At 36.6% G+C, this 25,809-nt stretch overlaps 4 protein-coding genes and 1 pseudogene across 11 annotated transcripts; 2 read left to right on the forward strand and 3 right to left on the reverse strand.

Annotated features, from left to right (window-relative positions):
• Positions 1-455: 455 nt before the first annotated feature.
• LOC113713757 (glutamine synthetase nodule isozyme-like) lies at positions 456-1,766 on the reverse strand (annotated as a pseudogene).
• A 4,052-nt stretch (positions 1,767-5,818) lies between these two features.
• LOC113713268 (uncharacterized protein At4g37920) lies at positions 5,819-10,449 on the forward strand. The gene is made up of 6 exons (XM_027236947.2): positions 5,819-6,152; positions 7,155-7,543; positions 8,023-8,191; positions 8,817-9,061; positions 9,308-9,495; positions 9,760-10,449. Exons 1-6 carry the CDS (start codon positions 6,002-6,004, stop codon positions 9,917-9,919), a joined length of 1,302 nt encoding a protein of 433 aa, XP_027092748.1. The 5' UTR covers positions 5,819-6,001; the 3' UTR covers positions 9,920-10,449.
• A 1,822-nt stretch (positions 10,450-12,271) lies between these two features.
• Positions 12,272-13,209, reverse strand: LOC113713193 (uncharacterized). The gene is made up of 2 exons (XM_072068372.1): positions 13,131-13,209; positions 12,272-12,856 (listed from the first exon to the last, which is right to left on the reverse strand). Exons 1-2 carry the CDS (start codon positions 13,202-13,204, stop codon positions 12,478-12,480), a joined length of 453 nt encoding a protein of 150 aa, XP_071924473.1. The 5' UTR covers positions 13,205-13,209; the 3' UTR covers positions 12,272-12,477.
• A 2,395-nt stretch (positions 13,210-15,604) lies between these two features.
• On the forward strand, positions 15,605-22,122 carry LOC113713291 (uncharacterized). Of its 7 annotated transcripts, XR_011822332.1 has the most exons (14): positions 15,608-16,023; positions 16,133-16,220; positions 16,840-16,939; positions 17,046-17,119; positions 17,241-17,312; positions 17,444-17,521; positions 17,629-17,753; positions 18,372-18,444; positions 19,401-19,462; positions 19,554-19,934; positions 20,369-20,471; positions 21,001-21,281; positions 21,604-21,705; positions 21,835-22,122. XR_011822332.1 is itself a non-coding variant. In XM_072068510.1 (12 exons), the coding sequence occupies exons 1-12, from the start codon at positions 15,920-15,922 to the stop codon at positions 21,901-21,903; spliced, it is 1,329 nt and encodes a 442-aa protein (XP_071924611.1). In that variant the 5' UTR covers positions 15,605-15,919; the 3' UTR covers positions 21,904-22,122. The 7 variants fall into 7 exon arrangements, 3 of the variants coding, with proteins under 3 accessions (XP_071924611.1, XP_071924612.1, XP_071924610.1); XR_011822334.1 differs by lacking the exon at positions 21,604-21,705 and having other exon boundaries at positions 15,605-16,023; positions 19,557-19,934; XR_011822331.1 differs by lacking the exon at positions 21,604-21,705.
• A 337-nt stretch (positions 22,123-22,459) lies between these two features.
• Positions 22,460-25,568, reverse strand: LOC140015713 (uncharacterized). 2 transcript variants are annotated; one of them, XM_072068512.1, is made up of 3 exons: positions 25,171-25,568; positions 24,245-24,380; positions 22,460-23,141 (listed from the first exon to the last, which is right to left on the reverse strand). In XM_072068512.1, the coding sequence occupies exons 2-3, from the start codon at positions 24,362-24,364 to the stop codon at positions 22,653-22,655; spliced, it is 609 nt and encodes a 202-aa protein (XP_071924613.1). In that variant the 5' UTR covers positions 24,365-24,380; positions 25,171-25,568; the 3' UTR covers positions 22,460-22,652. The 2 variants fall into 2 exon arrangements, with proteins under 2 accessions (XP_071924613.1, XP_071924614.1); XM_072068513.1 differs by lacking the exon at positions 25,171-25,568 and adding an exon at positions 24,869-25,083.
• Between the last annotated feature and the right edge of the window lie 241 nt (positions 25,569-25,809).

Consider the following 25,809-nt stretch of genomic DNA (forward strand, 5'->3'; position numbering starts at 1 on the left):
AACCCTTTGGGTTATATAGCGTCTACCATCTCTCTCTCTCTATTTATATATATACACTTCCTTGAAATATGAAACATCTCAGACGTGAAAATCATAAAACTTCGGTACATATATATATCAATCAATCAATCAATCAAGGAAATGGCCTAAATTAGCTGTTGGACTCATGACCAATTTGATCAATAATGAACATACACGAAATTCTTGCACCATTTTTTATAGGGATAATTTCAGATACCTCCCCTGAGATTTCTAACAGTCTCACTCCCCTCCCCTATAGTTTCAAAAATACCACTAACTTCCCCTAAAACTAAATAGGCAGTCTCAAAGTAGACCCAATTAAAAAATACAAACAATAAAAAAATGGGAAACTGGAGGGAGGAACAACTATATACCACAAATGCCCTTATTATCTTGCATTAATGAGCTAATCTCATATGAGCTAATCCTATGAAGAATCATATGTCCGGGACCAACCGACCATTGGACTAATTAAATTCCACTGCTTTGTGTCAGATTATTGGCACACACAGACAAAGGATAATGAAGCTGATATATAAGAATGATAAGAGCGTACACTTCATCTAATTGACTCCAGCGTTCAAGAATGCGAATAAATCCATGATGCAGCAGAAAATGGTTTAAGCCTCATGGCTTCCACACAATGGTTGTTTCTGCAATCATGGAAGTCACAACTTAAGGATCCATGTTTGAAGCAGGCCTCCTGTCCTCGAAATAACCTTTGCCAGCCTTCTCTGTGTCCCTGCCAACCCTTACAGAGGCTCCGCGATTTGCTACACCCCATGAGAAAAAGTGTTATTGTCTGCTGTTTCATGCTTCCCAGTAAGACGTCGTTCATTGCCTTCTCCATAAGCAGCAATATGATCCTTGTGCCTCAATTTAAGCTTTTCAATAGCCTTCTTTATAACATCGAATCCTCTGTCACTTCTCATCGACCTGGTACTGTATTTATTATGAGTACCAGCACTATTCCAGTCACCCTGAATGGGTTTTGGATCAAAAGAGAGGACCACTCCAACAATTTCAGTTATCCTCTCTAGAATGTAGCGAGCCATCCAAAGCTCATCGCCAGCAGAGATGCCGACGGCAGGACCAACTTGGAACTCCCACTGCCCTGGCATAACTTCTCCATTGATGCCACTTATGTTAATGTCGGCATAGAGACAGGCTTTATAATGTGAGTTAACAATGTCACGACCAAAAGCCTTGTCAATAGTATGGTCCCTGTGGTCCAGGATATCCTCCGACCGGCCATCCAATAGGCCAATTAACTTCCTTCGGCAGCAAGGTATATTCTTGCTCAATTCCATACCAAGGTTCCTCTGCAACTACTTCAGGACTGCTAAATATCTTTGCAGCATTGTACCTCTTGTTTGTTGGAATAGGTTCCCTAGCAGGAGTGTAAGCATCACACATAACAAGAATGTTGTTGCCCCTTCTGAATGGATCCTTGAATATTGCCTGGGGATATAAGATCACTTCACTATCTTCACCAGGGGCTTGACCAGTGCTTGAACCATCGTAGTTCCACTTGGGAACCTGAGCAGGATCATTAACTGGTCCATCTAAAGTCCTGCCCTTGCTTCTGATGTCCATACCAGATCCACCGATCCAAACATATTCAGCAATCATTTTCTGCGTGGATTCAGAAAGATCCAAGTTAATGAGATCCGAAAGGAGAGACATCTTCACAAAACCCAAATACTCCCACAAGTCAACAAACTAGTGTACTAGTATGAAGAAGGGAATAGACGGTGGGTGTGGTGGCTGCACCATATCAAAGTCTATAATGTGAATATTTGCTGCATCATCAAGGGCTTCAAGAAGGGGATGATTGGAGGTAAAATCCTTGTATTGGATAAGCGGTGAAACTTCAGAGAGCATTTTATAAGCCCCCATCTTGAAGGTGCCTTTAACAGCATTCATGATGATTATGCTGAACGAAATATTAACAAACTTGTAAGGGTATTTAAGTCTTTTTCACCATGATGATGTAAGAAATGGATATAAAATTCTGACAGGGGAGGTTAGTGGTATTTTTAAAATCACAGGGGAGGAGAGTGAGACTGTCAGAAACCTCAGGGGAGGTATCTGAAATTATCCCTTTTTTATAACAGACTACAAATATTGCACACATACCTGTCATCATCACACGTAAGTACAAAGATGCCTATGAGGTCTTTATCACATTAACATACATGTTCATATATGCATGTATGTCCCTTATTATCATAGGCAACACCAATAATATACCATGAGAAATTCACACTCGAGTCTTCAAAATATGTCTTGGTTTGGACTCTGGAGTCTTTAAATACTTGTCTCAAATAGTCAATCGGCAGGTGACAAGCCTACAGTCTTGCTATATAAGGATGCTCATCCCGAAACTAACTGTCTTTGAAGAGTTAGCCCCGAGTGAAATACTACATATGGTGCAGGTCACAGGTTTAAATTTTTATAATTACAATAAAATTTAAATCATGTGCAGCGGTACAATCATTTGGTCTAAAGGCAGTAACGTATCTCTTTTAACCCTCCTCATCCGTAGAAGTCGATGGTTAACCAAGATTATTTTACTACCCCTCTTTTTTTTTTTTAAAGATTATTTTGCTGCCCGTCAATTCTTTTGATTATTTAATTCCACTTTGTTTTTCTTTTTAATGCTTTGTTATATATATTCAGATTATTGTTTCACAAAATATAGTATCTCTTATTTGGCCGAGTGGAGCACGTCTTGTGATGCAATTGTGATTCATATATTACGAGAGATAAAGTAAATACATTTTTTTTTTAAAAGCATGACTGCTGACTTCTAAAGAATTACTTGATTTGTTTAATTCCCAATCAGAAAAATTTCTACATCATATTCAAGCATACAACTCTATTTATTTTCTCTTTCATATCAATTGGAGTAAAGTTATATAAACATCTTGCATCCAAAAAGAGTGACATCTATACATTTCGAGTACAAGAATAAGTCCATCGTAATCTTCCTCACCTAATGTCTAATGAGATGTCATGCATTCTAGACGTAAAAGCATGTTTCTAGGCATGTCCCTAATTAAGAAATTAAACCCATATTGTTAATCAAGAAATTAAGTCCAGTGTGTAGTATGCTGATGAAACACTCAATCATTTCTTTTCCTTATGTCCATATACGGTAAAACGTTGCAAATTTATTTTTTTTTAAAAAGTACAAATATGTAAACCACAAAACTATACTGCACTTATCTGGTTAACTAAAATGTCACATTTTGACATAACTAGTAGTCCAATTTAACAAGAAGTAAAATCCACCAACCTAGTTTATTTAGCTAATCTATTTGCTTGTAGCCGGCACTAAGAGGGATCCATTTCTCCAAGCGGGGTAGAGTCCTGAAAACTAAACCATTTGCACGTATTTACTTCACATTTCAATTAAAACTCAATACCTGCAGAAAATTTTAGAGGTAAATAGCCCTATTATACATGTGGGAGAGGTGGATGAGTTGGGTTTAATTAATTGCTGGTTCTTGAAGTCCTAGGTCACGGAGAACGAAAAACATGGCCTTGTTTGGCAAGCAAGTTTTTGGCCAAGTTTGTTTGCTATAAGTTTTTTAACAACTTTAGATACAATAATCTCAAAAAATTTCTCAAAATTTTTAAACTATACACTTCAAAATATTCAAAAATTTTTCCTACAATTTTTACAGTAAAATTTTAGACAAACACCCAAAAAACTCACTTGTCAAACGGGGCATAGCACCGTCTTGAACAGATGCAAGATGCTTATCATTTGTTTGTTTTAACTCACAGATAGAATCTAACATTTGAACTCAACCAGATTCCATGACAAGTATTTTTCCCTTGTAATTATGCGTGCCAATAAATATTTAAATTCTCATTAACATCATTGTTCAGAATTCTTGCTCTATCATAACATCATCTTTTGCAATTGGCAATTGTACAAGTCTACTTGCAGACGGCAAGATGACAAACTTGTCAACAACTACTTACTAGTAGTGTAGTTGATTTCTTGAAGCTGATCTCTCCTGAATCCAAAGGAAATGAAGGAAAGTTTAATTAATATCAACGTTATGGAACAGTGGAAAAGTGCAACTTAAATGTGTGTTGACTGATAATGTCATAAAGTGGCATCTTGAAAGTTGAAATCAAAATAATTAACCACTCCATCTTCTTTCAGTTGACAAGCATTGTTGAATTAAATGTCAAAGCTGATCCACAGAAGCAATCATTCATGAATAATCAAGTAGCAGGGATAATCAAATTCTTGAGAAAATTGTTGACTCTGAGTTTAGTCCATCTCAAAGTATCTAGGAAAATTTATATGGGAAAAAGACTTTCCTGCCTGGAACTTTTTCAAATGTCTCCATGATCGTTTAATAGCGCAGCGGAAGATGTGACAGTTTCCCAAACCAATTAACCATCATAGAACAAGAGAACGGCCAACGGTAGGAGGCAAAGTTCTTGGAGAGTAAATCCACACGGCTGATCAGAGGAAAGCACGGGATCAAGTCCTTAAGTAGACCAAGAAAACGAAATTCTAAACAGGTTCTATATATTCAGAAGCCAACTCTATTTTCTAACTTATTCTTGTAGTATCAATTTCAATCTAATTACCAAATGAAAAATATGATCCTATAGTTACTAAAGTTCTAAAAAGGCTAAATTTAAGAAAAATAACTAAAACAAAAACAAATACTTGCATGCAGCATTTCATTTCCAATCGCAATCTTTGTAATTCAATCGCAATGAAATTAGAATGAAGATGCGAATAAGCAAGCTCTTTCGTGAGTTCGGATTGCTCTTCTTTATCCTATTTTTAGCTATACAAATAGTATTTACAGCCTATAATTTCTTTTGGTTATCTATTTAAATCGTTCTTGCTTCTTGTTAAAGTTGAAAGCAAAATGAATAATAACCAGTAATTGTATACGTTAAAATAGATTTACAATAGCTTGTTTATCTTTAGGACAAATTTCACGAGTTCAAGAGGTGAATTAGTTTAGAGTGTATATGTAGGATTATAAAATTTAACCAGGAACGACCACCAAACTATATGTATCAATCAAATTAGAATCAACCATCTTAAGTTTCTTATTATAATGTTGGAAGTGGTGGCATATGCACAATACAATGCAAACTGAAAAGTCACCGAGGATTAAAGTTGGGGAAAGCCTTTCTTTGAAGAGTTAAGTATGGGGCTAAATTGAGAAATTTCCAGTTTGGGGCTAATTGAAATTTTTGGCTATCTTGGAAAGCCATAGACGAAATGATTTTTATTTGAGGGTCTTGTACAGAAAAAAAAATTAAGAAGGGAACAAAATAAAAAAAAAAGGAAGAAAAGGAAGAAGAAGAAAAAAGAAACTCAAGTATCTAGAAGCAAGCCGCCCAGTGGTCACTCCTTACCTCCCACCAAAAAAATTGTCACAATATGTGATGGTTTTCATTTGCCATTTTCGATAGATTTTCTACTCACATAGCGTTCGCGTCCCCTCCCCTAGATTATGTTAGATTAGATTATAAAAATTCTATCGTTGCGATAAAAAAAAAAAAAATGATGCAAACATGATGAACCCATGCCCCTCCTAAAGAATTGCAATCTGCCCAACTCACATTGATCACTTTGCTCAAGGTTATTGAGTCAAACGATTAGTAGTTTCATTAGTAATTTCTATAGTTTCTCTAGTCGAAGTTACTTAGGTCATTAGGTCTCTAGTTTAAGTGAATCCAATTCACTTTAGGTCTTCTAGTTTTGTATGGCTATATATATCCCAAGTAAGAGACCTTCAAAGGGAGTTGTGAGGAAAAGTATCTAGAAGCAAAACGACATCCTCATCATCAAAACAGCGTCGTATCCCCTGTTTCCATTTCTGCATCAAACCGAGGAGCAAAGCAACTAGAAGAAATTCCCAGAAGTAATACAAGAAAAAGAAGCGAAGTCCTGCTGAAATCCTGAAGTGGGAGATAACACTCAGCCATGGAGTTGGCATCAACATCTGCATCTCTGGGAACTTATATCGTCTTCCCGAAGCCACAACTCTCTTTCACTTCAAGAAGCCTCTACCCATCTTTATTTTCAGTCAGAAATTCATTCTCAAAGTCTCTATATTTGGCTTCAAAATCCCAGGGTAATTAAAAAACGGAACTTTAACTTTAGTTTTCCGTTTCTTTTATGTCTTTAACTCTCTTTTGATTCTCCCACAAATTATCCAAAATAATTAAAAAAGAATGACATAGTTTAGTGCTAGTTATTGCAAGTTTAGCTTTTTCCGCCCTTTTCTCCCCATTGTAGATAGTATTTTGTTTTGGTCAAGCTAAAAATATCTTCTATTTCTCTTAATAAGCATATGTTACTGCTTAAAGCTTGAATATTCAGGACTTCTCTGAGGTGGGTTTTTTTTTTTGGTATAAATGTGGTTTGATTTTTTGAGAGCTGGGTTTTGGTTGGAATGTGAAATGCTACATTTTTGTTAGCGCTCTGCAAATTTTTAATAGATTATGTGGTGATAATTGGCCCTCATGGTCAACTGTTTGTTATCCCGACTAGGATATGGGTTTGATGATTGGCTTTGTAACTATCCATTGACATGTTCAGTAAAACCATTTTCTTGTTATCACAAGGACTAATCTCGAATTTGATATTTTTGTCATGATTTTTTATTGATGAACTTTACTAGTGGAGCATTTATGTGCTTATTCAGATTTTCAAGTTACTTTATTCTATACCATGAGCTGTGATGGTTTTTCATTTCCTTAACTCATTTAGAAAACAATCAAGTTTGAGCTTTGAAATGATTAATTAAAGGTAACCCGAGTTGCTCCCCCCCCCCCCCCCCACACACCACAACAAAAAAAACCACCACAAAAAACGAAAATGATTACTTTACTCACGAAATATTGTTCAAAATTTAAAGAAAAAGTCAAATTTCTGTCTTTATGTTAATATAGCAAGAAATTTCAAATCTTCGTCCTGGTGGCAGACTTCAATATTTTGCTCTGGTCAAATAGTTGCATGTTGATTAGAAAGTTCATTTTTATGGCTGTCTTTGATGAGAGACCATTGAATCCATGTTTTTCAATACGAATCCTCCCCCTTTGGCTAATAGTTTCTTACTTGCTACTTGGTACAGTCAGACTACACGAGTTTTTTCATGCAGCCGCTGTTGGCAATACATCTAGAGTACCATATGATTCTGTGGAAGAGCATATGACAACTGCTAAACACTCTGGCCTTAAAGCTAGTAATGGGATTACCACAAGCAAAGAAGAAGAGACTGACAAGAAGGATGCTGCAAAAAGTTTGGATGATCAAAAAATGACCAGAGTTTGTGACAAGCTGATTGAAGTTTTCATGGTTGACAAGCCCACTCCAACTGACTGGCGAAGGCTACTAGCTTTTAGCAGAGAATGGGACAGTATCCGACCTCATTTCTATCAGCAATGTCAGGATAGAGCTGACACTGAAAATGATCCTGGCATGAAGCACAAGCTACTCAGACTTGCAAGAAAGCTCAAAGAGGTAGTGCTTTTCCTTTTACATGAAGTTGGTATAGAAGGCTCATAATGCTTGTTTCATTCGATTTCTGTGTATCAAAATGGATTGTCTCCAGTAGGAAGATATTCAGATCAGTGGCTTCTGGAACAATGTAGATACTCTTATAGTCTTATTTGCTGCTCGAATTCTATGAAACTACTCTGAAGGTTCTGTTTAAGTTCAAAATTTTTCGGAGGATATTGTTTAAGCTCTTTCATGAGCTTGGTTTTAGTTTCTGCTCAGATTGACCTTTCTGCATGAGTGAATTTCGCTCATATCTTCTCTTTGGTTGGAACACTTCTATAAGTACTGAGAGGATTTAGTGGATAGGTGATTTTTATGGTCTTAGATATCATGGACCTGTTTTTATTGTTAATGGTTTTCTATCTTATGCCATATAAAGCTTTTGGAGCATATGATGTTTTCGCTAGTATGGAAAGTGACTGGGGAATTCTGCTGCCTAGGTTGATGAAGATGTTCAAAGGCATGAGGAACTACTCAAAGTGATCAGAAAATCACCATCTGAGATCAGTGAAATAGTTGCAAAGCGTCGTAAAGATTTTACACAGGAATTCTTCGTTCATCTTCATGCTGTGGCGGAATCTTATTATGACAATCCAACTGAACAAAATGGTTAGATTGATGCCCCTTTATTTCCATCTTGAACCCTCACTTCCACTTTATTCTGTCATATGGCATTAGCTATAATCATTTTCAAAGGAACATTGTGATGTTGGTGCTCATTTTGAATAAAAACACATTGACTTCCTCTTCTAAGCATATATTTAATCAGAATATAAAGTGAAATTGAGTGAATTCTTGCGAAACTGTCAAATTAGATATTAATCCTTGTTGAGATTAGTATTGCTGCATTGATCTTGGTCATGGAGTGCTAATAAGTGTTGTTCTTGCTTATGATTGTTGAAGAAACCAGGCTTGTGGCTAAAGCTGAAACTTTCAATATTTGCATTGACAACGTGGTAACAAATGCCACTCTTGCCTAAAGTCGTTTTCACTTTTTTCCAACTTAGGTTAAGAGTAACTTTGCAGTCTGAAATCCAAAGTACTGGTGCTGCATTTGCAGCAGTCATGTTCTATTACCTAGATCTTTGCACCAAAGTTGCTGTTGGTTGTTCAAACTCATTGATATTTTGCCCCACATTTAAATCTTGTGATGGTGTCAGAGACCATTTGACAAGTTGTTTTATTTAGACAGTATAGTTGTCTCAATAACATGTCCGTTTTGGTGTATGTTTAGCTGTGGCTAAGCTTGGGAATATGTGCTTGGCTGCTGTGCAAACTTATGATACTGCTACAGAAAGTATAGAGGCTCTAAATGCTGCAGAGCTGAAATTTCAAGATATAATCAATTCTCCCTCAGTAGATGCTGCTTGCAGGAAGATTGATAGTTTGGCTGAGAAAAATCAACTTGATTCTGCTTTGGTTCTGATGATCACAAAAGCTTGGTCCGCTGCAAAAGAATCAACCATGACAAAAGATGAGGTTGGAATCTATTGATTGTCTTAGGTGTCTGTCTCTTTTTATTTATCCATTTCCTGTTGATTGGAGAGGAAAAAAAATGCTTTTAAATTGCTCAGAGCTTGGTTATGACATTGTTTTGACTTTTTGGTGCATCTGAATTTTCAAGAATATAAGTTTATTTTTCTCCTTAGTTTCTATCTTCTACCAGGTAGCTTGCTGTAGGCAAGATCTGTTAGTTGATGATTTCAAGTTCTCAATTTTCTTCAGGTGAAAGATGTACTGTATCATTTGTATATGACAGCACGGGGCAATCTTCAGAGGCTTGTGCCGAAAGAAATCAGGATACTGAAGTATCTTCTTACAATTGAAGATCCTGAGGAGCGCATGAGTGCTTTAAAAGATGCTTTTACTCCGGGAGAAGAACTTGAAGGAAAGGATGTTGACTGCCTTTATACGTGAGTCTAATAAGCTTAACCCTTGAAGTGGTAATAAAAGGTGCAAGCATGCGTTAACTACTAAAGCCAATGGGCATGGCAGATTTACTGCCCTTTCATTACTTTTTAAATTTTTAAAATATGCACATATGTTCTGGTATTCGTTTGGCTGGTGTTGCATGCATGACTAGATTATTAGGGTGTACAGTTCCTTAGCTGGTTTTCTTTTTCCTTCTCATTTTGTCATTCCGTAACTTATGCAAATTTCTATTACTTGTTTTACAGGACACCAGAGCAGCTCCACACCTGGATTAGGACTGTGGTAGATGCATATCATTTCAGCAGAGAAGGCACGCTTATAAGGGAAGCTAGAGACCTGATGAGCCCAAAAATAATCCAAAAGCTAGAAGAGTTGACGAAGCTAGTCCAGGACAAATTCTTGTAAGAATCACTCGCTTATAAAGAGTTGTCTCTATGGCTTGAATGGGCATCAATATGTCTAATAGGAGCTTTGAGATCTATGAGAAAGAGAGCCAAGATGTCAATCCTTTGTTATGTTACCGACCTGTTTACTCAACTATCAGTGTTCCGTCCACAACTTAAGAAATGTGGCCGCGAAGGTCAATGATACCGCTTCTCCATGAAGTTGGGCATAGCTTCATGTTTTTGACTGCAGCTTAGGAACCTCATTTGCGTCATACAGTCAGGATGGCTTTGCTTCAGCTATTTCGGGTTTCAAAGCAAGAAGCAGGATTATGTCTGAAAGGTGGTACTTCGTATGGTCTTTCTGCAGTTGTATACAAATTATATGTAGAATAGCTCCAATTTTTCCATGTTTGAACGTTGTTTATAGAGTCAATAGATCGCATAGGCATCATTTGCTCCCAAATATACAGTTGACGGCTCCTTCCCTTTGGGCTGTCCTACGGTTTTTTCTGCCATCTTTAATAGCAGAATAATACGGGCTTGCGTTCATATCTTCTGAGAACTTTCTTGCATGTATTTGTCCAGTCCGGAGTACGGAACATTCTAAGAGTAGTGTTTTGCGATGGAAAACAGGGAAAATGATTTTCTCTTGGATTCCTTAGAAACCATTATTGAATTCCACGGTCTTGGATGATGTGCTGAGCTGAGACCCTGGCGGCTATAATTAGTGGGGAAATAAGACTAAGATTGAGCTGCCAGTTAGGGGGATAAGAGTCGAAGACCAGACCAAAAACTTCAGAATTCTATTGACAGCTTGCTTGGAGCAACAATTTGGTACTTGTTACAAAAATATTGAACAAGCAAAAGAAAGGGTTGAATGCTTTTGCTCAGAGAGTAGAACCTTTGGCTGCGAATTGAGTAATGAATGGATATTATTCATGGGATGTTGTGCCTTTATCATCATTACACCAATGACCAAACCAGTGTTGGATAAATTAGAGTTATCAATTATTCATGTTGTGTCTCTATCATCATATTATTCCACGTTCGTAATGTTTTTTTGTTTTCCCAAATTCCAAGAACGTTGTATCTCTCCACGTTTTACATGTACAATAATAATGATGTGGTACGGTGATTGCAGTTTTCGCCATTGCTTGTTTGTCCAGTTGTGATGCATCTGTGGAGGTTGTCAACTCACACGTAACTTCACTCTCCCTGGTTGCCCACACACATAACCACGTGCAGAAGCGTGGAAAAAGTTTGCATCCTTAAAATTATGGCAACAACCGACGATGAAAGTAACAAACGTAGAGCTGGTCCTGATTTTGATCTGACAATTGCCAACCTTTACATTGGGTTAAGGGCCTTTACAATTGTTAATGCCACCCAATTGTACCATGCAATATTAGATGTTACATAAAACCACAAATATAAATACTAGTAACATAATTGTTGGGTATAATTTTCAACGGGTGAGAATTTTTTTTTTTTTTTTATACTTTTGCACGGTATTATGTCGGTATATATATATATATATATATATATTTTACTAGTGTCTATAAAATATGTATAATTATAGGTGCAATTGTCACTAGGATCCTTGGCATAAGGTGCACCAATGATTTCTGGCTAGCCTAGGAACTTAATGGCCTTTTAATGTTTTAGCAAAATGTTATAAGTACTATAATTCAACCCTTTCAAAGTAGGGATGTAAACGAGTTTAATCAAGTCGAACACTCTAATGATCAAATTTGTTTGATAATTTTGACGAGTTTGAAATTTTGTTTAAAATTGACTTGTTTATTTACTAAATCGAGTTTGAACGATTTTTTTTTATCGATTTTAAATGTTATTGAATATAAATCGCTGTTCAAGATTGATATGACTAGTTTGCGAATCAAATTGGAATAAATTCTTATCAAATTGAATTTGATTTTACTATCGAATAATTTGATTCATTTTTTGGCTTATTATGTTAGGTATCTTCCCACTTATCGTTTCTCAAAAAAAATAAAAAATAAAAAAAGGTTAGGTTTCTCCGGTGCCAACCACTCCCGTACGCGGGCCGTGGAAGAATATAATTGGTAGCAACTATCCGGCGTGCGTTTCGTACTGCAAATGCAATGCAGGCCATGATGGAGACAGACAAGACGGTCCTAGAACAATTTAACAGCTGGTCAAATGTTAGGATCTTGAATCCATTAACTCCTTCTTCATAATTAATAGAAAAAAAAAAAAGAGAGAGAGAGAATTTGATCAAGTGCTTAAAGTCTAAATTTGTATATGGCCATATATGCTAGAGCCTATTTGATTCTTCCCCAGTTTTTTGTACTCCGGATGATAAAATGATCAGTCGTATAAAAAGGTAAGATAAGGTTAAAAATAATTTTGGTAATTCATCCTAGAAACAATTGCGAGTCACCATTTTGTACAAATGCTTTCCTACCAAACCAAAGAATATCTCATCTATACCAACTATATGTTGCTCATAATGCATTAACTGGTGGGGTGTTTGATTCAACTGCCCTTCTTGCCAATCCCAGAAAAGAGAGAAGATATCTCAATCTTGTTGAGCAATTAGAACCCAGAATGACAGCTCCAACCACTCATGGTCATGGTAGACAACAACATAAGAGCCAATTCCTCCTCCACACTATTCTTCAGCAGCTGATGTTCAGCCTGTGATCGTTTATGCTCCGAGGCAACTTCCTCAGGCACCACCAAGCTCCGGCAAAGCGGGCAAGTAGCACGACAGCGCTGCAACCATTTCTCCAGGCAATTCTTGTGGAACACATGATTGCAATGCAGCTCTCTTGCTTCATCACCTTCTTCAATTTCGCACAAGCAGATGGAACATTCCGTTGCCTCCAAAGATGGCCTCAACTTCTTTCTGTATACAAATTTGCAGCTCTGCTTGTCGATCTGTGCCATGTACTCGTGCCTAGAGCTTTGACGCCTGTAAGAACTCCATAAAATAACCGCAGATAAAATCAAGAACTTCAAAGCTTCAGGAAGAACTTTAGAGAAGCAAATTGAAGTGGCTTTGTAAATTGGAGACAAGAAGAATTTAGACAGAGCACCCATTTTTTCTTGCAAGAAAGACCAAAGGGTCGTCTGCACTCCGCAATTTGCAATTGTACGTGTGAGCAAATTAGCAGGCCAGGAAAATACTATATATATATAGAAAGGTTGGTGAGGGCCACTTTTGTAGTTCAATGGATATCACGTACCTGGACAGTTGTTGATTGTTTGTTGACTCGTTTCTTCTAGATTCATAATCTATTATGTATCTGCTCCTCATCATCAAGACTCAAGTTGCTCATTTTATTCATGCAAAAAAATTTGGAATTTTCTTTCTTATAGCTTCCAAGAAATGAAGGTATTCTACTGTTCTGTACTGTATTCGTGCAAAAGTTCGCTCCAAGTGGGTATTGACCAACTGAGATGGCCGGCTTGGAATCTAGTTCAAGTAACTCCAAAGACTGATATTCTTGTGTTTTTTAAAGCTTGCAGTCTTGAGTTCGAGAATGTCTTCTTGTCCAGATGCTTTTGTCATTCATCTACAGCTTATCCTTACAAAATTTCCATCCTAATTTAGGAACTATTGAAAGTTCATCAACCTTAAAAGACAGAATTGGACGGTAAGAAACATCCATGTAGAATGTTTGATATGCATATTATGCCAAATTGAGAAGACAATTTGGTCAATTATTTTAAGTCTTTGCTTATGATAATGCAAAAAGGGGCCCTTTGACCATTTCTTAACGATGATAATTAATGTCAAAGATGGAAGAGTATTTGAGAATGTATGTACATATTTGATTAATTGGTTGATAACGTTAGCAATTAGGCGTTGAACCAATTACATAGATTAGAGAAAAATGTAATATCACGTATTTAAACAGGATAATTACCAATAAGTCCATTTTTCAGAGAGAGAGAGAGAGAGAGAGAGAGAGAGAGAGAGAGAGTTAAAGACAAATAACTAAAGCTTTTATAACCAAAATGGTAAATTTCTAGAAATAATGCTGAAAAATGTAATATTACATATTTACTTGGTAGACCTTCAGGCGTCGGACAAAGATGTGAGCGAGTGACGTAATTGAATTGAATCCGTCAATAATGTTTGACCAGTATTGCTGGTTAGATAACCCAAATGTATGCCAAAACCTCATTAATTACTCTTTTTATACTACATATTATACATATTTTGCATGAGCTCCACTCTAAGTCTGGTCTTTGGAGGTTTTAACTACCGGAGAGAACTTGAATATTGGCTAGCGACTGTGTGGTGAGTGTCGACATACTGAGGGAAGGGATTAACCAAATAGCCAAGATTGACTCTGGTAGAACTTATTGACGTCTGAAAATTGAAATCTGAATTTCTTAAATTATTAAATTATTAAGTATTAAATCGGATACATTTGAACGTATATCGTATTAAGTGATAAGTGAATAGTTCGTCACTTATTTTTGGAAGCAAATTTTGCTCAAAAAATTCAGTGCCACTCAATTAATTCAAATATTCAATTTTTGGTTATTAAACGAGTTTGAACATGTTAAGATCTGAATTCGTTAAGTTTAACTGTTGAACTGATTTATTAAACAGGACTTTAATCTTGACAATGGATTTTTTATTACATAAGTGGGTGTTACATCTCAATTACACTACTACTTAATTTAATGCCGTAACTCTTGCACTATTTGGTGAATATGTTCATTGGGTTGATGTAACCGGTACACCAAGTACGTATGAATTTAACCTAATGCACAAGAAAGATACACATAATATTGCAAGATTTATAGTGTAATAGGGATATAACACATGAAAGTGCGATAAAAGATCCGGAGCCCTTAAAACTTTGGACTAGACCAGCGAGATGAGCAAATGGCAAAATAACCCTACTTTTGTGATATGGACTGAAACGTCCTCTTATACCATTCCCATTTCTACTTCCAATTGTAGACCTAATGCGCGCCTCACAAATCATGGACTTCCCTTAAATACTAAGCCGGTTTCCCTGAAAAAAAAAAAAAAAAAAAAGAAGGTATGCCATCAGATAATGCACTATGTTTGGGCTTCTATATATGGGCTTTGCACATTGGGCCTCATCAACCCAAGATTAAAATCACCCTTGACCCAGTGGATGAGCAGTTACCGTTGATCCATCATCCCAAGGTACGTATATAGATATCAATATACTATTCCAAAATTAATTTGAGTTTAACTAGTAGTGATATTAGTCAAATTAATCAAGAGATCTCAAATCCTCTCTTTTCGACTTTTATAATCTTATTTTGCACCAAAAAAAATGCTAGTAATTTGATTGAGTTTATTAAATTGTATCTAAATTTAAGGCCAAATATATAAGAAGGTGATCATTTCTAAACAACTTTTATACAGAAGTTTCTTATTTAGTTAAATTAGAAGTTTAAGGAATATAAAAATCTTAACATAATATTTTTTTTATAATATGTATATAGAGAAAAAATAATTTTCACTGCTCCTATTTATATGTTTTCTATTCTTTTGTCATATTTTTTTTTGTTACACTCATTGAAATATTACCTTGTCACCGATTTTGGCTGTTTTTTGTTTTCAACTAAATGGATAATTTACATCAAATTTTTGTAATTACAGCACATTAAAAAAAGGACTTTGAATTATTTATATTAAGATTTGTTTTAGTAGTAGTTAATAAAGGTCAAGAATACACTGAAAGCAAACATAAACCATTGCCTCTGACAACACCTCCCCCATCAATTCTACATTCCTTCTACGTATACTGTACTGTACGTATACGCGTATAATTCATGGTGTACGTGCAGTTTAAGTTACTTTTAGCCTCAGAGCTCTTTCTTCTCCTAAATTAACAAGATTGATTATTTTCCAGTATTATTGATTCCGATGAGCTGCAAGCCTGCAACTTTTTCCCCTTTGCAATTCATCGGGAACGGCGTCGTTTGTCAATCTAGGGTTCAGTGTGGAGCAAATTCTAGATAAATATTCAGTTGGCTGATGAATTCTCAGCTGATGCCAATGACAAGAAGAACCAATACTAGCTGTGCTATCTGCGACAGCTCCAATCTTGCCTCAATCTGCCCTGTCTGCGTAAATTACAGGTATTTCAATTCAGAGACCAATATGTTCCCAAAAAATTTGTTTGTTTCTTTTTTTTTTTTTGGAATTTTAATTACACTTCATGGTTTGTTATCTGTTTTGCATGTGCAGATTGAATGAGTACAGTACTAATTTAAAGTCTCTGAAGAGTAAGAAGGATGCATTATATTCAAAATTAAGCGAAGCCCTTCTTGCAAAGGTTTGAGTGCCTGCAGCATTCTTTTGGTCTTTGCTAGCTTGTGTTTTACTTGGCTTGCACTTGGTTATTTTTGTAAGTTATATGCTAACATAAATATGGGAGCTTTTTGATTCTCAACTTAGCTGACAATGTTGGTGGAATCGCGCTTGTTTATATGGTTACGTGTGATGTTGAAAACTTAGGATATATGTAGCTCTATCTATTGGCAAAGAAGTATTAAGAATGTTATTTTGTTAGGGAGCATGGTTTTCAAACTTTTAGCTGTGGGAACAGAGAGAGAGAGAGAGAGGGAGAAGGAATTGGGTTATTTACAATAGTGAAAGAGGGTAGAGAAAGAGAGGCAGAGAATGAGAACAGCTGTTACGTGTGCTCATAAGATGTTATGGACTAAGAAAATGACATAGAACGTGATGCGCTGACTGAGCAGTGGTGGGATTGGGAATACTCGAATGTCACCTAAAATTTGTCCTACCTTGAAAGAAAAAACTAAAATTGTGAATTTCAATTCTCGATTTTGCCTTGGCAGATGTAAAATATGAATTTTCTGATGGATGACCTGACCTATTCATACCATCACTCATTTTTGAATGATTTTCATATATCTTCCTGCACTCGACAGGGAAAGACAGATGATCAGAAAAGTTGGTTGCTACTTCAAAAGGAGAAACTTATAAAAATGAAGGAGAAGCTCCATCTTCGACAACAAGAAGTTTTGCAAGGTTGAAAACTTATTGAGTTACTTTTTGCATGCAAAACAAGGCTAATTAGTATCTTTTTATTTTTTTATTTTTCCCCCAGCTGCTAGACTAATTGATGTTTGTGCAGGAAAGTCAATGATCGAGGAGTTGTCTCATGATTTAGATGCCAAGTATAAATTGCTTGAGTCAGCCATGAGTGTGGTATCATATTTTAACTCTGGAATTTATTTTTTCAGTCAGATGCATATACATTATGGAAAGTGATAATTGAGTTTCTGGGATCTGCATAATTTAATTTCTATTGATGATTATCTCATTGCAGCTGCAAAAGAATCAAGTGGAACAATTGGAAAAGTTCTATCCTAATCTTATTTGCACACAGAGTCTTGGACATGTAAGATGTTTCTCTACCCTATACATTCGGGCTTTTGACTTGAGTTGGGACATGATTCTACATATTGTTTATCATTATCTTGAGAACTTTTGGTGAACTTCATTTAATACTACAGCATATGTCAATTGCAGATGGCAATTACCTCTGAACTCCTAGACAACCAGTCTGTCATTGTGAAACAGATATGCAAGTTATTCCCATTACGTCGGGTAAGATTCAGATGTTATTTTAGTGTTATTTGTCTTTTTTTTTTCCTTGTTGCCATGCTCTGACCAGGGGAGATTCAATAAGACTAAATTTTCTTGTTGCTGTGCAGCTGAATGTTGATGGTGATAGAAAAGATGGTTTCACTGGTCAATATGACACCATTTGTAATGCACGCTTACCTAGAGGACTTGATCCACATTCTGTTCCACGTGATGAGCTTGCCGCCTCTTTGGGGTAATTGTTATACTGTATACATCTATGCTTGCTACATTGGATGATGCGAGTTTAATGTATATATCATATAATTTATCCAGTGGCAGTCATTCAAATTACATTGTTTCCTTTTTCTTCACGAGTAGATGGTCAAATCTCTCCTTCCTTCAGTCTGTATGAACATAATGTTGGTACAAGAATTAGTTGCTGCTGAAACAGGGGTTGTTTGGTTAAAGTGAACATGAATAAAGTGTTGGGTAATCTCGAAAAAGAAAATAATAATTAGGAAGGAAGTCTTTGAGTCAGTTGTAACTGAATTTTAGTCATTTTTCTCTTCGTTAAGTTTCATCTGATGCAATGTTATGTAATTTTGACCACTTGATCACATATTTGAAGCGGGAATATCTGCCATATTTTTAATAGTTTTAGCTTGTCCAAGTCGATCATTTTTATTCCAGACCTGCAATGAAGAATGTAAAGGACACTTTCAGGACATATATGCATGTATGTATATTATCCAATCATGTTTATCTTCTCTCAGTTATCATTATTCTAAAATTCTGAGAAACAAAAGATTTTCTGTTTTGCATATTATATATTACCTCTCTCTATTGGATAGTAATCAACTGTTGAAATCAGATACATGGTGCAGCTTCTGAATCTTGTCGTTCATCATGTCTGTGCCCCTGCACTTCATAACTCAGGATTTGCGGTATGCTCATTAGTCATCTCTTTTTAATAATTTAATACTTGTGGCTGCATTTATATGTTCACTAAGTATAATTTTATACCATGTATATACCAGTAACTTGCAAGGATTTTTTAGGGGAGAGGTATCTTTGGTGTTTGGATTGAGTAGTTATATTATCTGATTTTAGATCAACCTTGCAACTCATAGTGAATTTACTATATAAACTTAGATAAAGCGGTAAAGTTTTGTTATACACTCTTCACATCCATATTTGTCAAGTCTCATGCATCTACAGGAAAAGATAGAACTGGTGAAAATCATTTATAGAGATTATAGCATGCAAAAGTCTAGTTGTCTGTGTATGTTTTGTACACATGCTTTTCTGCTGGAGTGGATTTTTTATTGATATGCTTTTGAAAGGTCAGAATATCAGATATCATGCATGTACAGAGAAAGACAGAAATGTGGAATCTTGTTTTCAGCAATTGCATGCAAAAGTCCTTGTGCATGCTCTAAACATGTTGGAATTCAATGTTCCTTCAGCTATGGTATTTAAGAAAATAAATTATCATATCTCTTACTTACATACGTCATACTTGGCTTTGATAACTGAATCTCAGTTGGTTATTAATGAACAAGTTCACCTATTGCTTTTGTCCCCTCTGTTAGAAGAAGATCAGTGTTCTTGTTGAAGGTACTTTTTGACTCCTAGACAATCAGAAATCGCTATAGTTGGGTTGTATAGGTGGACTTTTCCTCATGATATCTACTTTGTTAGTTACATAGGGAGAGAATTGTTGTGATGATGGTGTTTAAAGCCTAAACAGTTTAAAAGCTTATTAACGTTGTGATTCCATGTCCGTGTTCCTATTCACATTTTTCTGTGTTGTGTTTGTGAAACTGCAGTAAGATGGGGAGTTTGCTTGTCACTGTAGGAGTTAATATTCTCTCCATCTTTTGCTATTTTCTATTATCAGGGTTCATGCTCTAGGATATGGCAACGAGATTCTTATTGGGACGCTCGTCCATCTTCAAGAAGGTATTCTGGTGGCCTCAGATTACTGGCCCCTTTTAGACTGTGAATTACTTAGTCTTGCTACTAATTAGTTGTTGGTGTTTATGCAATGCAGCAGCGAATATCCTCTTTTCATTCCTCGCCAAAATTTTTGCTCCACTAGTGGGGAAACCTCATGGTCTGATAGAAGCTCAAGTAACTTTGGTGTTGCTTCGATGGAATCAGATAGGAAACCTCATTTGGATTCTTCTCGTAGTAGCAGTTTCAACTACTCGTCTGCCTCCCCTCATTCTATTGAAACACACAATGATTTGCAGAAAGGAATATCCCTTCTCAAGAAAAGCGTGGCATGTGTAACTGCATACTGCTATAATTCATTGTGTTTGGAAGTTCCTGCCGAGGCTTCTACATTTGAAGCATTTTCGAGGTTGTTGTCCATCCTTTCTTCTTCCAAGCAAGTGCGGTCTTTTGTTTCCTCGAAAATGGCTTCTTCAAGGTACCTTATTCTTTTCTTCCATTGACCATACTTTGAATAACTTGCACCATTCTTGGCGCAACAATGTTATGTTCTATTTGAGTTGAAAGTTCTAAAATGGCAAACTCTGTTTGATTTCAGTCCATCTTAAATCTATACCAACCTCAGCTGCAGTAGCTGAAGTTGACTTGTATGCTTTACAACTAGGATTAAATGACCTGTGGGCTATTTGGTTCATCCCTCTAAGGTTGAGAAATGCCCTGGAAATACAAAAACCAATTAAGATGTCTTTACCAGGTTTACTTGATTGTGTGAAGAATTGATACAAGAGGGAAATTACTTAATGTTGTTACCAATGCCTCGAGGTTTTTTGCTCACCAGAAATTTATCCTTTATGTTAACAGACTAGACTTTGCTTTGTTCTTTTGGACTATCTATGTTGACATGGTTTTCAGGTCATCCAAGCAAGCCCAGCAGTTGAACAAGTCTGTATGGAAGGTAGATTCAGCTAGTTCATCAAGCACTTTGGTGGAAAGTGCACATGCCTTCCCTATGAAGGTAATTACTTTATAATGAATTGATACATATTCTGTCTGGCTCCATTGTTGCAGCATCAGTATCTTCTTGTTTCTTAGTACTATCAGTATTTGCGGGCTCTATATCAACATTTTCTTGAATTCATTGGAAGATCAAATTTATTTCTTGATTCATGCAGAAAGGCAATGATGGCTTCGGATAAAACTTTTCGTCTGACTCTAGTTTGGTTCCTTCAGTCACAGTACCATGATGAAAATATGATGAAATCATATTCTGATCATCAGGTGGTAACAAATAAGAGCAATGGGATGTGATTTGACACTCAGATTAGAATTAGATAATGTAAGATTGGTTCTGTCGCTCTTGATTATCAAGAAAGTAGGAGTAGGATGTACAGATCAAGTGTCTATGATACCTGTGGGCTGCTTTCAGCTGGGAAACAATTTTTTTTTGGGTTTATCCAAGAATAGTTAATAAACAGACAAATAGCAGACACCTTTATGATGAGTTCGTCCTGTAACCTGAATTTCTTTATCTTTTCACCATGCAGAGAAATGTTTTTGACAGCCATGTTCCGAGTTCTGCTTCCAGTTTCCTATTCCCCACTGAATTTTCTGATATTGGAAAGAATGAAAACTTCATTGAAGGGTGGGATCTTGTTGAGCATCCAACTTATCCTCCTCCGCCTTCACAAACTGAAGATGTAGAGCACTGGACACGAGCGATGTTTATTGATGCCACAAAGAAATGATTAGTTGTTCAAGAGGATAATGGAATACTACAATTATAAGCTTTCTCGCCCCTCATAAGCTCTAAAGAAGGCAAGAAGAGGTCAATTCTAGATCATCACATTCTCTTCTATATTTATGAACGACTTGGAACACTGCTGGTCAATATACTTGGTTCCTGGGAGTAAATTTCAAACAGTACAAGAGAACTTAACAGTACTTTGCTTATGCCAAGCAACCTGAAGTCTAAACTAGTGCAGAAAATTGTTTGTCAGTGTTCGTCTTGAACTCAATGCTAGCAATGTTCTAACATAATCGATAATTTGGTTATACTGAAATTGCTGTCTTAAATACCAATAGACCGTCTTTGATTATTACTCCTCCAATCCTTTATACAAATTAACCGCTGCAAGTTTTTCTTCTAGTGAAATGGGCAGATGGAACGTACTACTCATTTCTGTATTTGCCCCAAATGCTGTTTCTCTTCTTGTTGGTTGGTCTTCTGGTGCTTTATATTGTCATTAAAGGTCAAAAAGATCAAGTTCCTTTACTTTGTTTTATTACTCAACTTCTGACGTCTTTACTCAACGTGTTTTGCGTTTGTTTTTCCTCAGAACTATTTGTCAATTCATTTTTTGTACTGGTTTCGTGTGTAGGTTCAGCGTTGCAGGGCACTTGACGGCAAAACTAGAATAACTCCTCAAGTTTCTGCCTGGCAAATGTAAATAGACTCTCTCTGTATATGGAACTCTATATATGGTAATTCCTGCTTGCCTGTAGCATTAAAGCTATGTATATTGACAGTTCCCAATTGTTTAAGTCGTAAAATGTAGGAAAAGGTAGTTATAGTTACTGTCTTGTTATGTTGCTACTACTGTATGGTATACTCATGCGAGAACCCTTCCAACATTAGGGAGCAAAGACGACCTGATTTTAGTGATGTATGGCCCTTAGCAAAGTCCGTAGCAGTGTCTCGTAGAATTTTCCCCCTTAGCCCATGTTCTTGGTAAGGTTTTTAGTATTGAGCAGTTAAAAAATTAAAACGGTGGTATGTTATGTCTTGACATTCTGGAAAACAATCATGTTCATGTCCTTGCACGGCGAAAGTAATTATGCTAAACCCGGAAACTCAATAAACGGCAGGAGAGTTAAGATGAACAAGGAGAGACATCATAGCAGATTGGTATGCAGGATGAATCAAAGGTTAATGACTGAAATTCAGTGAGAATGAAGGTCAACGACGGAGAAAATCATGTTTTTAATCAAGTAACCAAAAATCAGTTGTCTGCTCAATTGGCCAAATCTATAAAGTTGGGAAGTTCTCTAAAACATTCGAATGAAAGATGTTCATAATTATACTCATCAGCTACAGTACGATCAGAAGGTCAGAGACCTATTTTTCCATCAGGTTAAAAGAGAAGGGGGGCTGCTCGAAACGGGGAGGGGAGTTGTAACATTTTCATTTTCGAGCCATCTACTTCTTCCTCTTCTTTGGAGGCTGGAGGGCCTCCTCCTCTTCCTCATCTTCTGGCTCCTCTTCGTCTTCTGCATCCTCTTCTGCCACTTCTTCCTCATCTCCTTCATCCTCGCGATCATCATCCTCCTCCTCCTCGTCATCATCATCATCATCATCCTGGTTTTCATCATCGTCGTCATCATCACGGTCATTGTGTCCATCACCATCTTCTCCATCTTCTTCCTCCCCATTCTCGTCTCCCGCACCACCAGCTCCTCCAGGGCCCTTCTTGGCGTTGCCATTGCTGCTGTTGGGATTGCTTCCAGGACCGCCTCCATCCTCAGGGCCTACCTCTTCTTCACCATCCGGGAAGTCACCTTCCCCATTATCACTGCCACCGTCGTTCTGCTCATCTCCATCCCCTTGCTCTGCATCCACCACTTTCAACTGGTCATCAGAGTTTCCTTTACCCTTCACTTCAGTTGCCGCCAACCACCCAAAAAGATCCTGTAATTTGCTTGCCATTCACGACAAAGTGTACCATTAGCAAGTGTACAACAACAACAACACAAGTGAAGTGAGAGGTGAAGAGGAACTTGTTCAATTGTGTAACAAAAACATGTTTCATCCTCGTCAAAAACATTTGCCAAAAAAGAAGCTTCAGCCATCAATGCAGGTTTTGTTGGAATATTACTACAATTTTCTCCATTGAAGCCCATGCAACTTAACCTGCACTTAACACTTATACTAAAGCATAGTTGCCAATGTAATAAAGCCACAGATCCTTATTCCCCTGTGTACGAAAAGCAAAATGCTTATAAAAAAAGGTGTTACAAAATATTCTCATAATTTCAAAAGAATATTCGAATATATGCTTAACGCCCGGAACAAAATATGAACTCAAAAGCAGTGTACTATTTCTTTTTAACTTGCAAATAGTTTATTGCCCACTCCACGGTAGTTTGAAATGATTTGCTTTTGAGGTTTCACCATTTTTGTTTTAAAATTCAGTCTAGAATTAGGGAATAGAATAATAATGGCGCATGGGATTGGTGGTAGACTATTGTAGTATTCAAATCGGGACCCATCAACAACTAACCCGGAACTCTAAAAGGCATATAAAAGCCAAATTCATGTTCCCTTTGACGTCCGGTATGAGGAAAATAGTGCAATTAATATAGTACTAAAGGACAAAATAAGCAATACTAGCATTATTCACTAAACTCAAAAAAAAAGAAAAAGTAAATCTTATATATATACATTATCTTTATCTTTATTAGATCATGATAAATATATAAAAATTAAATTTTAGATTCAAATTTTGCACCATTTTTATTATACTGTATGAGTGTATAAAAAATTAATTCAAGAAAAAAAATACTAGATAAATATTAAAATCTTAACAACCTTGAAAGACACTTTAAAATAAATGAAAGTTTAAAAAAAAAAAGGAGAGAGAGAGAGGAAGAAAATCCCGTCCAATCATGACAAAGTGAAAAATTGAATTGATAATGGACCGCCTTTGTAAAAAAAATTTGAAATTAAAAAGTGACAAAATTAATTAATGAAAAAGGGAAAGAAATGGAAAGAGGGGAGTGATGAAATCTTACTCGAGCCAAGGACAGCAGTTGAACGTTGACCAAAGAAGCAGGAGGAGTAGCCGTAGTGAAAATCGAGGACAGAGCACCCTCGGCGCACGTTAGCAAGGGCTTCTTAACAATCACCTCCATCTGTACGGCTAGCAACCTGACATTAGAAAACATCAAACCTCGTATCACCGTTAGATCTCTCCTCCGAGTCCCTCGGACAAAACAAACCGTTTTTCCTAGTATATTCCGACAATTTCTAACCACAAACCTCAAAAAAAAAAAAAAAAAACCGTCACGTTAAGATTTTTCCCCACAAAAAAGAAAAGAAAAAAAGAAAAGAAAAGAAAGAGCCAAAAGTAGTAGATTTTTTTCTCTTAGTACCACTACTAATTACTGAAACAGGACAAGATTTCATTTCTCGTTACTGCTAGCTAGCAGTAAGAAACTTAAAAAAAAAAAAAAAAATTTCAGCTAGCATAAAATTGAATAGTTTCACGTAGACAAAAATATTGAGCATGAGACAAGAATTTATGAATAGGAAAGACAGCAACTTCATAAGTAGGGAAGACATATTTACAAAATTCATATATTTGAGTTCAGATAATGATGGAGACGGACTAATGGAGATCTAAAAGAGAAGATTACACTGAATAATGGCGAAAGGTGCAGTACGAAGAAGAACAATGTACAGCAGTAAACTAACGACAACCAAATCTAGTTTCTTCTTGGGATTGTTTTACCCTGCCAAGGGTAGTTTTTTAACTGGAAAGAAACGAAAGGAAAAATGAGAGCTAGGAGTTTTTTTGCCTGAGAATAATAAGCTGCAGGCAGAAAACTTGTTCATGAAAAAGAGAATTTTGGCTAGAAAAAAGCTTTGAAAGAAAGGAGGAGGGAGCTGGGGAAGAAAGAAAAAGGAAAAGGAAAAGAAAAAGAAGCTGAGTACATACCTGCAAAATCTAGGGAGAAAATTGATTTTCTCTTCAGGGGAAGATCTAAGCCTAGCTAGCTCAAGCTGCAGAAAAGGGTTGTGTTGTTGTGGAGTAATTGCAAATTTGCAATGCAAGACAGGGTTGAGTGAGTGTGAAGACTTTGTTTGGGTTTTGACCGTTGGATGAAATGATCTTTAATCAGAGGGTTTGAAGAGAAAGACCTGGGACTTGGGAGGGCCGACCCAAGTTTTTGATGAGTCATTAGATACAGGAAAGAAAGAGGGAAACTAAGTAGGGGCAGTAGCGAATGACTAAGGAGCAGGGAGTGAGGTCATGGGTGGGGCAGAATGGGCAGGCCGACTCCCTGCCTCACTGGGACGTTAAGAACGGAGAGATAACGGTGACCCTGACCCTGACCGTGACCGTGGTATTAGGACATGAGATGAGAGCAGATTGATCATTGACGAACGTTATGATGATGGATGATTGTAGCAAGTACTTCGCTACGTTTAGGCAGTCAATAGAAGAGAGAGAGTTTTGACAAAAAAAAAAAAAAAATAGAAGAGAGAGAGAGAGATGTGTTGTTGTTAGGAGAGTGGTTGAGAGTTGAGAGACTTTTGGAATTGAAGGAAGGAAGGAGAATAGAATCTAATACTC

This window comes from Coffea arabica, chromosome 10c, assembly GCF_036785885.1.
Source record: "Coffea arabica cultivar ET-39 chromosome 10c, Coffea Arabica ET-39 HiFi, whole genome shotgun sequence".
NCBI lineage: Eukaryota > Viridiplantae > Streptophyta > Magnoliopsida > Gentianales > Rubiaceae > Coffea > Coffea arabica.

Coding starts and splice junctions, on each gene's coding strand:
- LOC113713268 (XM_027236947.2), top strand. CDS start 6,002: ATGGAGTTGGCATCAACATCTGCATCTCTGGGAACTTATATCGTCTTC. Junction 8,192..8,816: donor CAATCCAACTGAACAAAATG/GTTAGATTGATG, acceptor GTGTATGTTTAG/CTGTGGCTAAGCTTGGGAAT. Junction 9,496..9,759: donor GATGTTGACTGCCTTTATAC/GTGAGTCTAATA, acceptor CTTGTTTTACAG/GACACCAGAGCAGCTCCACA.
- LOC113713193 (XM_072068372.1), bottom strand. CDS start 13,204: ATGATGAGGAGCAGATACATAATAGATTATGAATCTAGAAGAAACGAG. Junction 12,857..13,130: donor AACAATCAACAACTGTCCAG/GTACGTGATATC, acceptor GAGTTCTTACAG/GCGTCAAAGCTCTAGGCACG.
- LOC113713291 (XM_072068509.1), top strand. CDS start 15,920: ATGAATTCTCAGCTGATGCCAATGACAAGAAGAACCAATACTAGCTGT. Junction 17,522..17,628: donor AGTTATTCCCATTACGTCGG/GTAAGATTCAGA, acceptor GTTGCTGTGCAG/CTGAATGTTGATGGTGATAG. Junction 19,935..20,368: donor TCGAAAATGGCTTCTTCAAG/GTACCTTATTCT, acceptor CATGGTTTTCAG/GTCATCCAAGCAAGCCCAGC.
- LOC140015713 (XM_072068512.1), bottom strand. CDS start 24,364: ATGGAGGTGATTGTTAAGAAGCCCTTGCTAACGTGCGCCGAGGGTGCT. Junction 23,142..24,244: donor AACTGCTGTCCTTGGCTCGA/GTAAGATTTCAT, acceptor AGCAAATTACAG/GATCTTTTTGGGTGGTTGGC.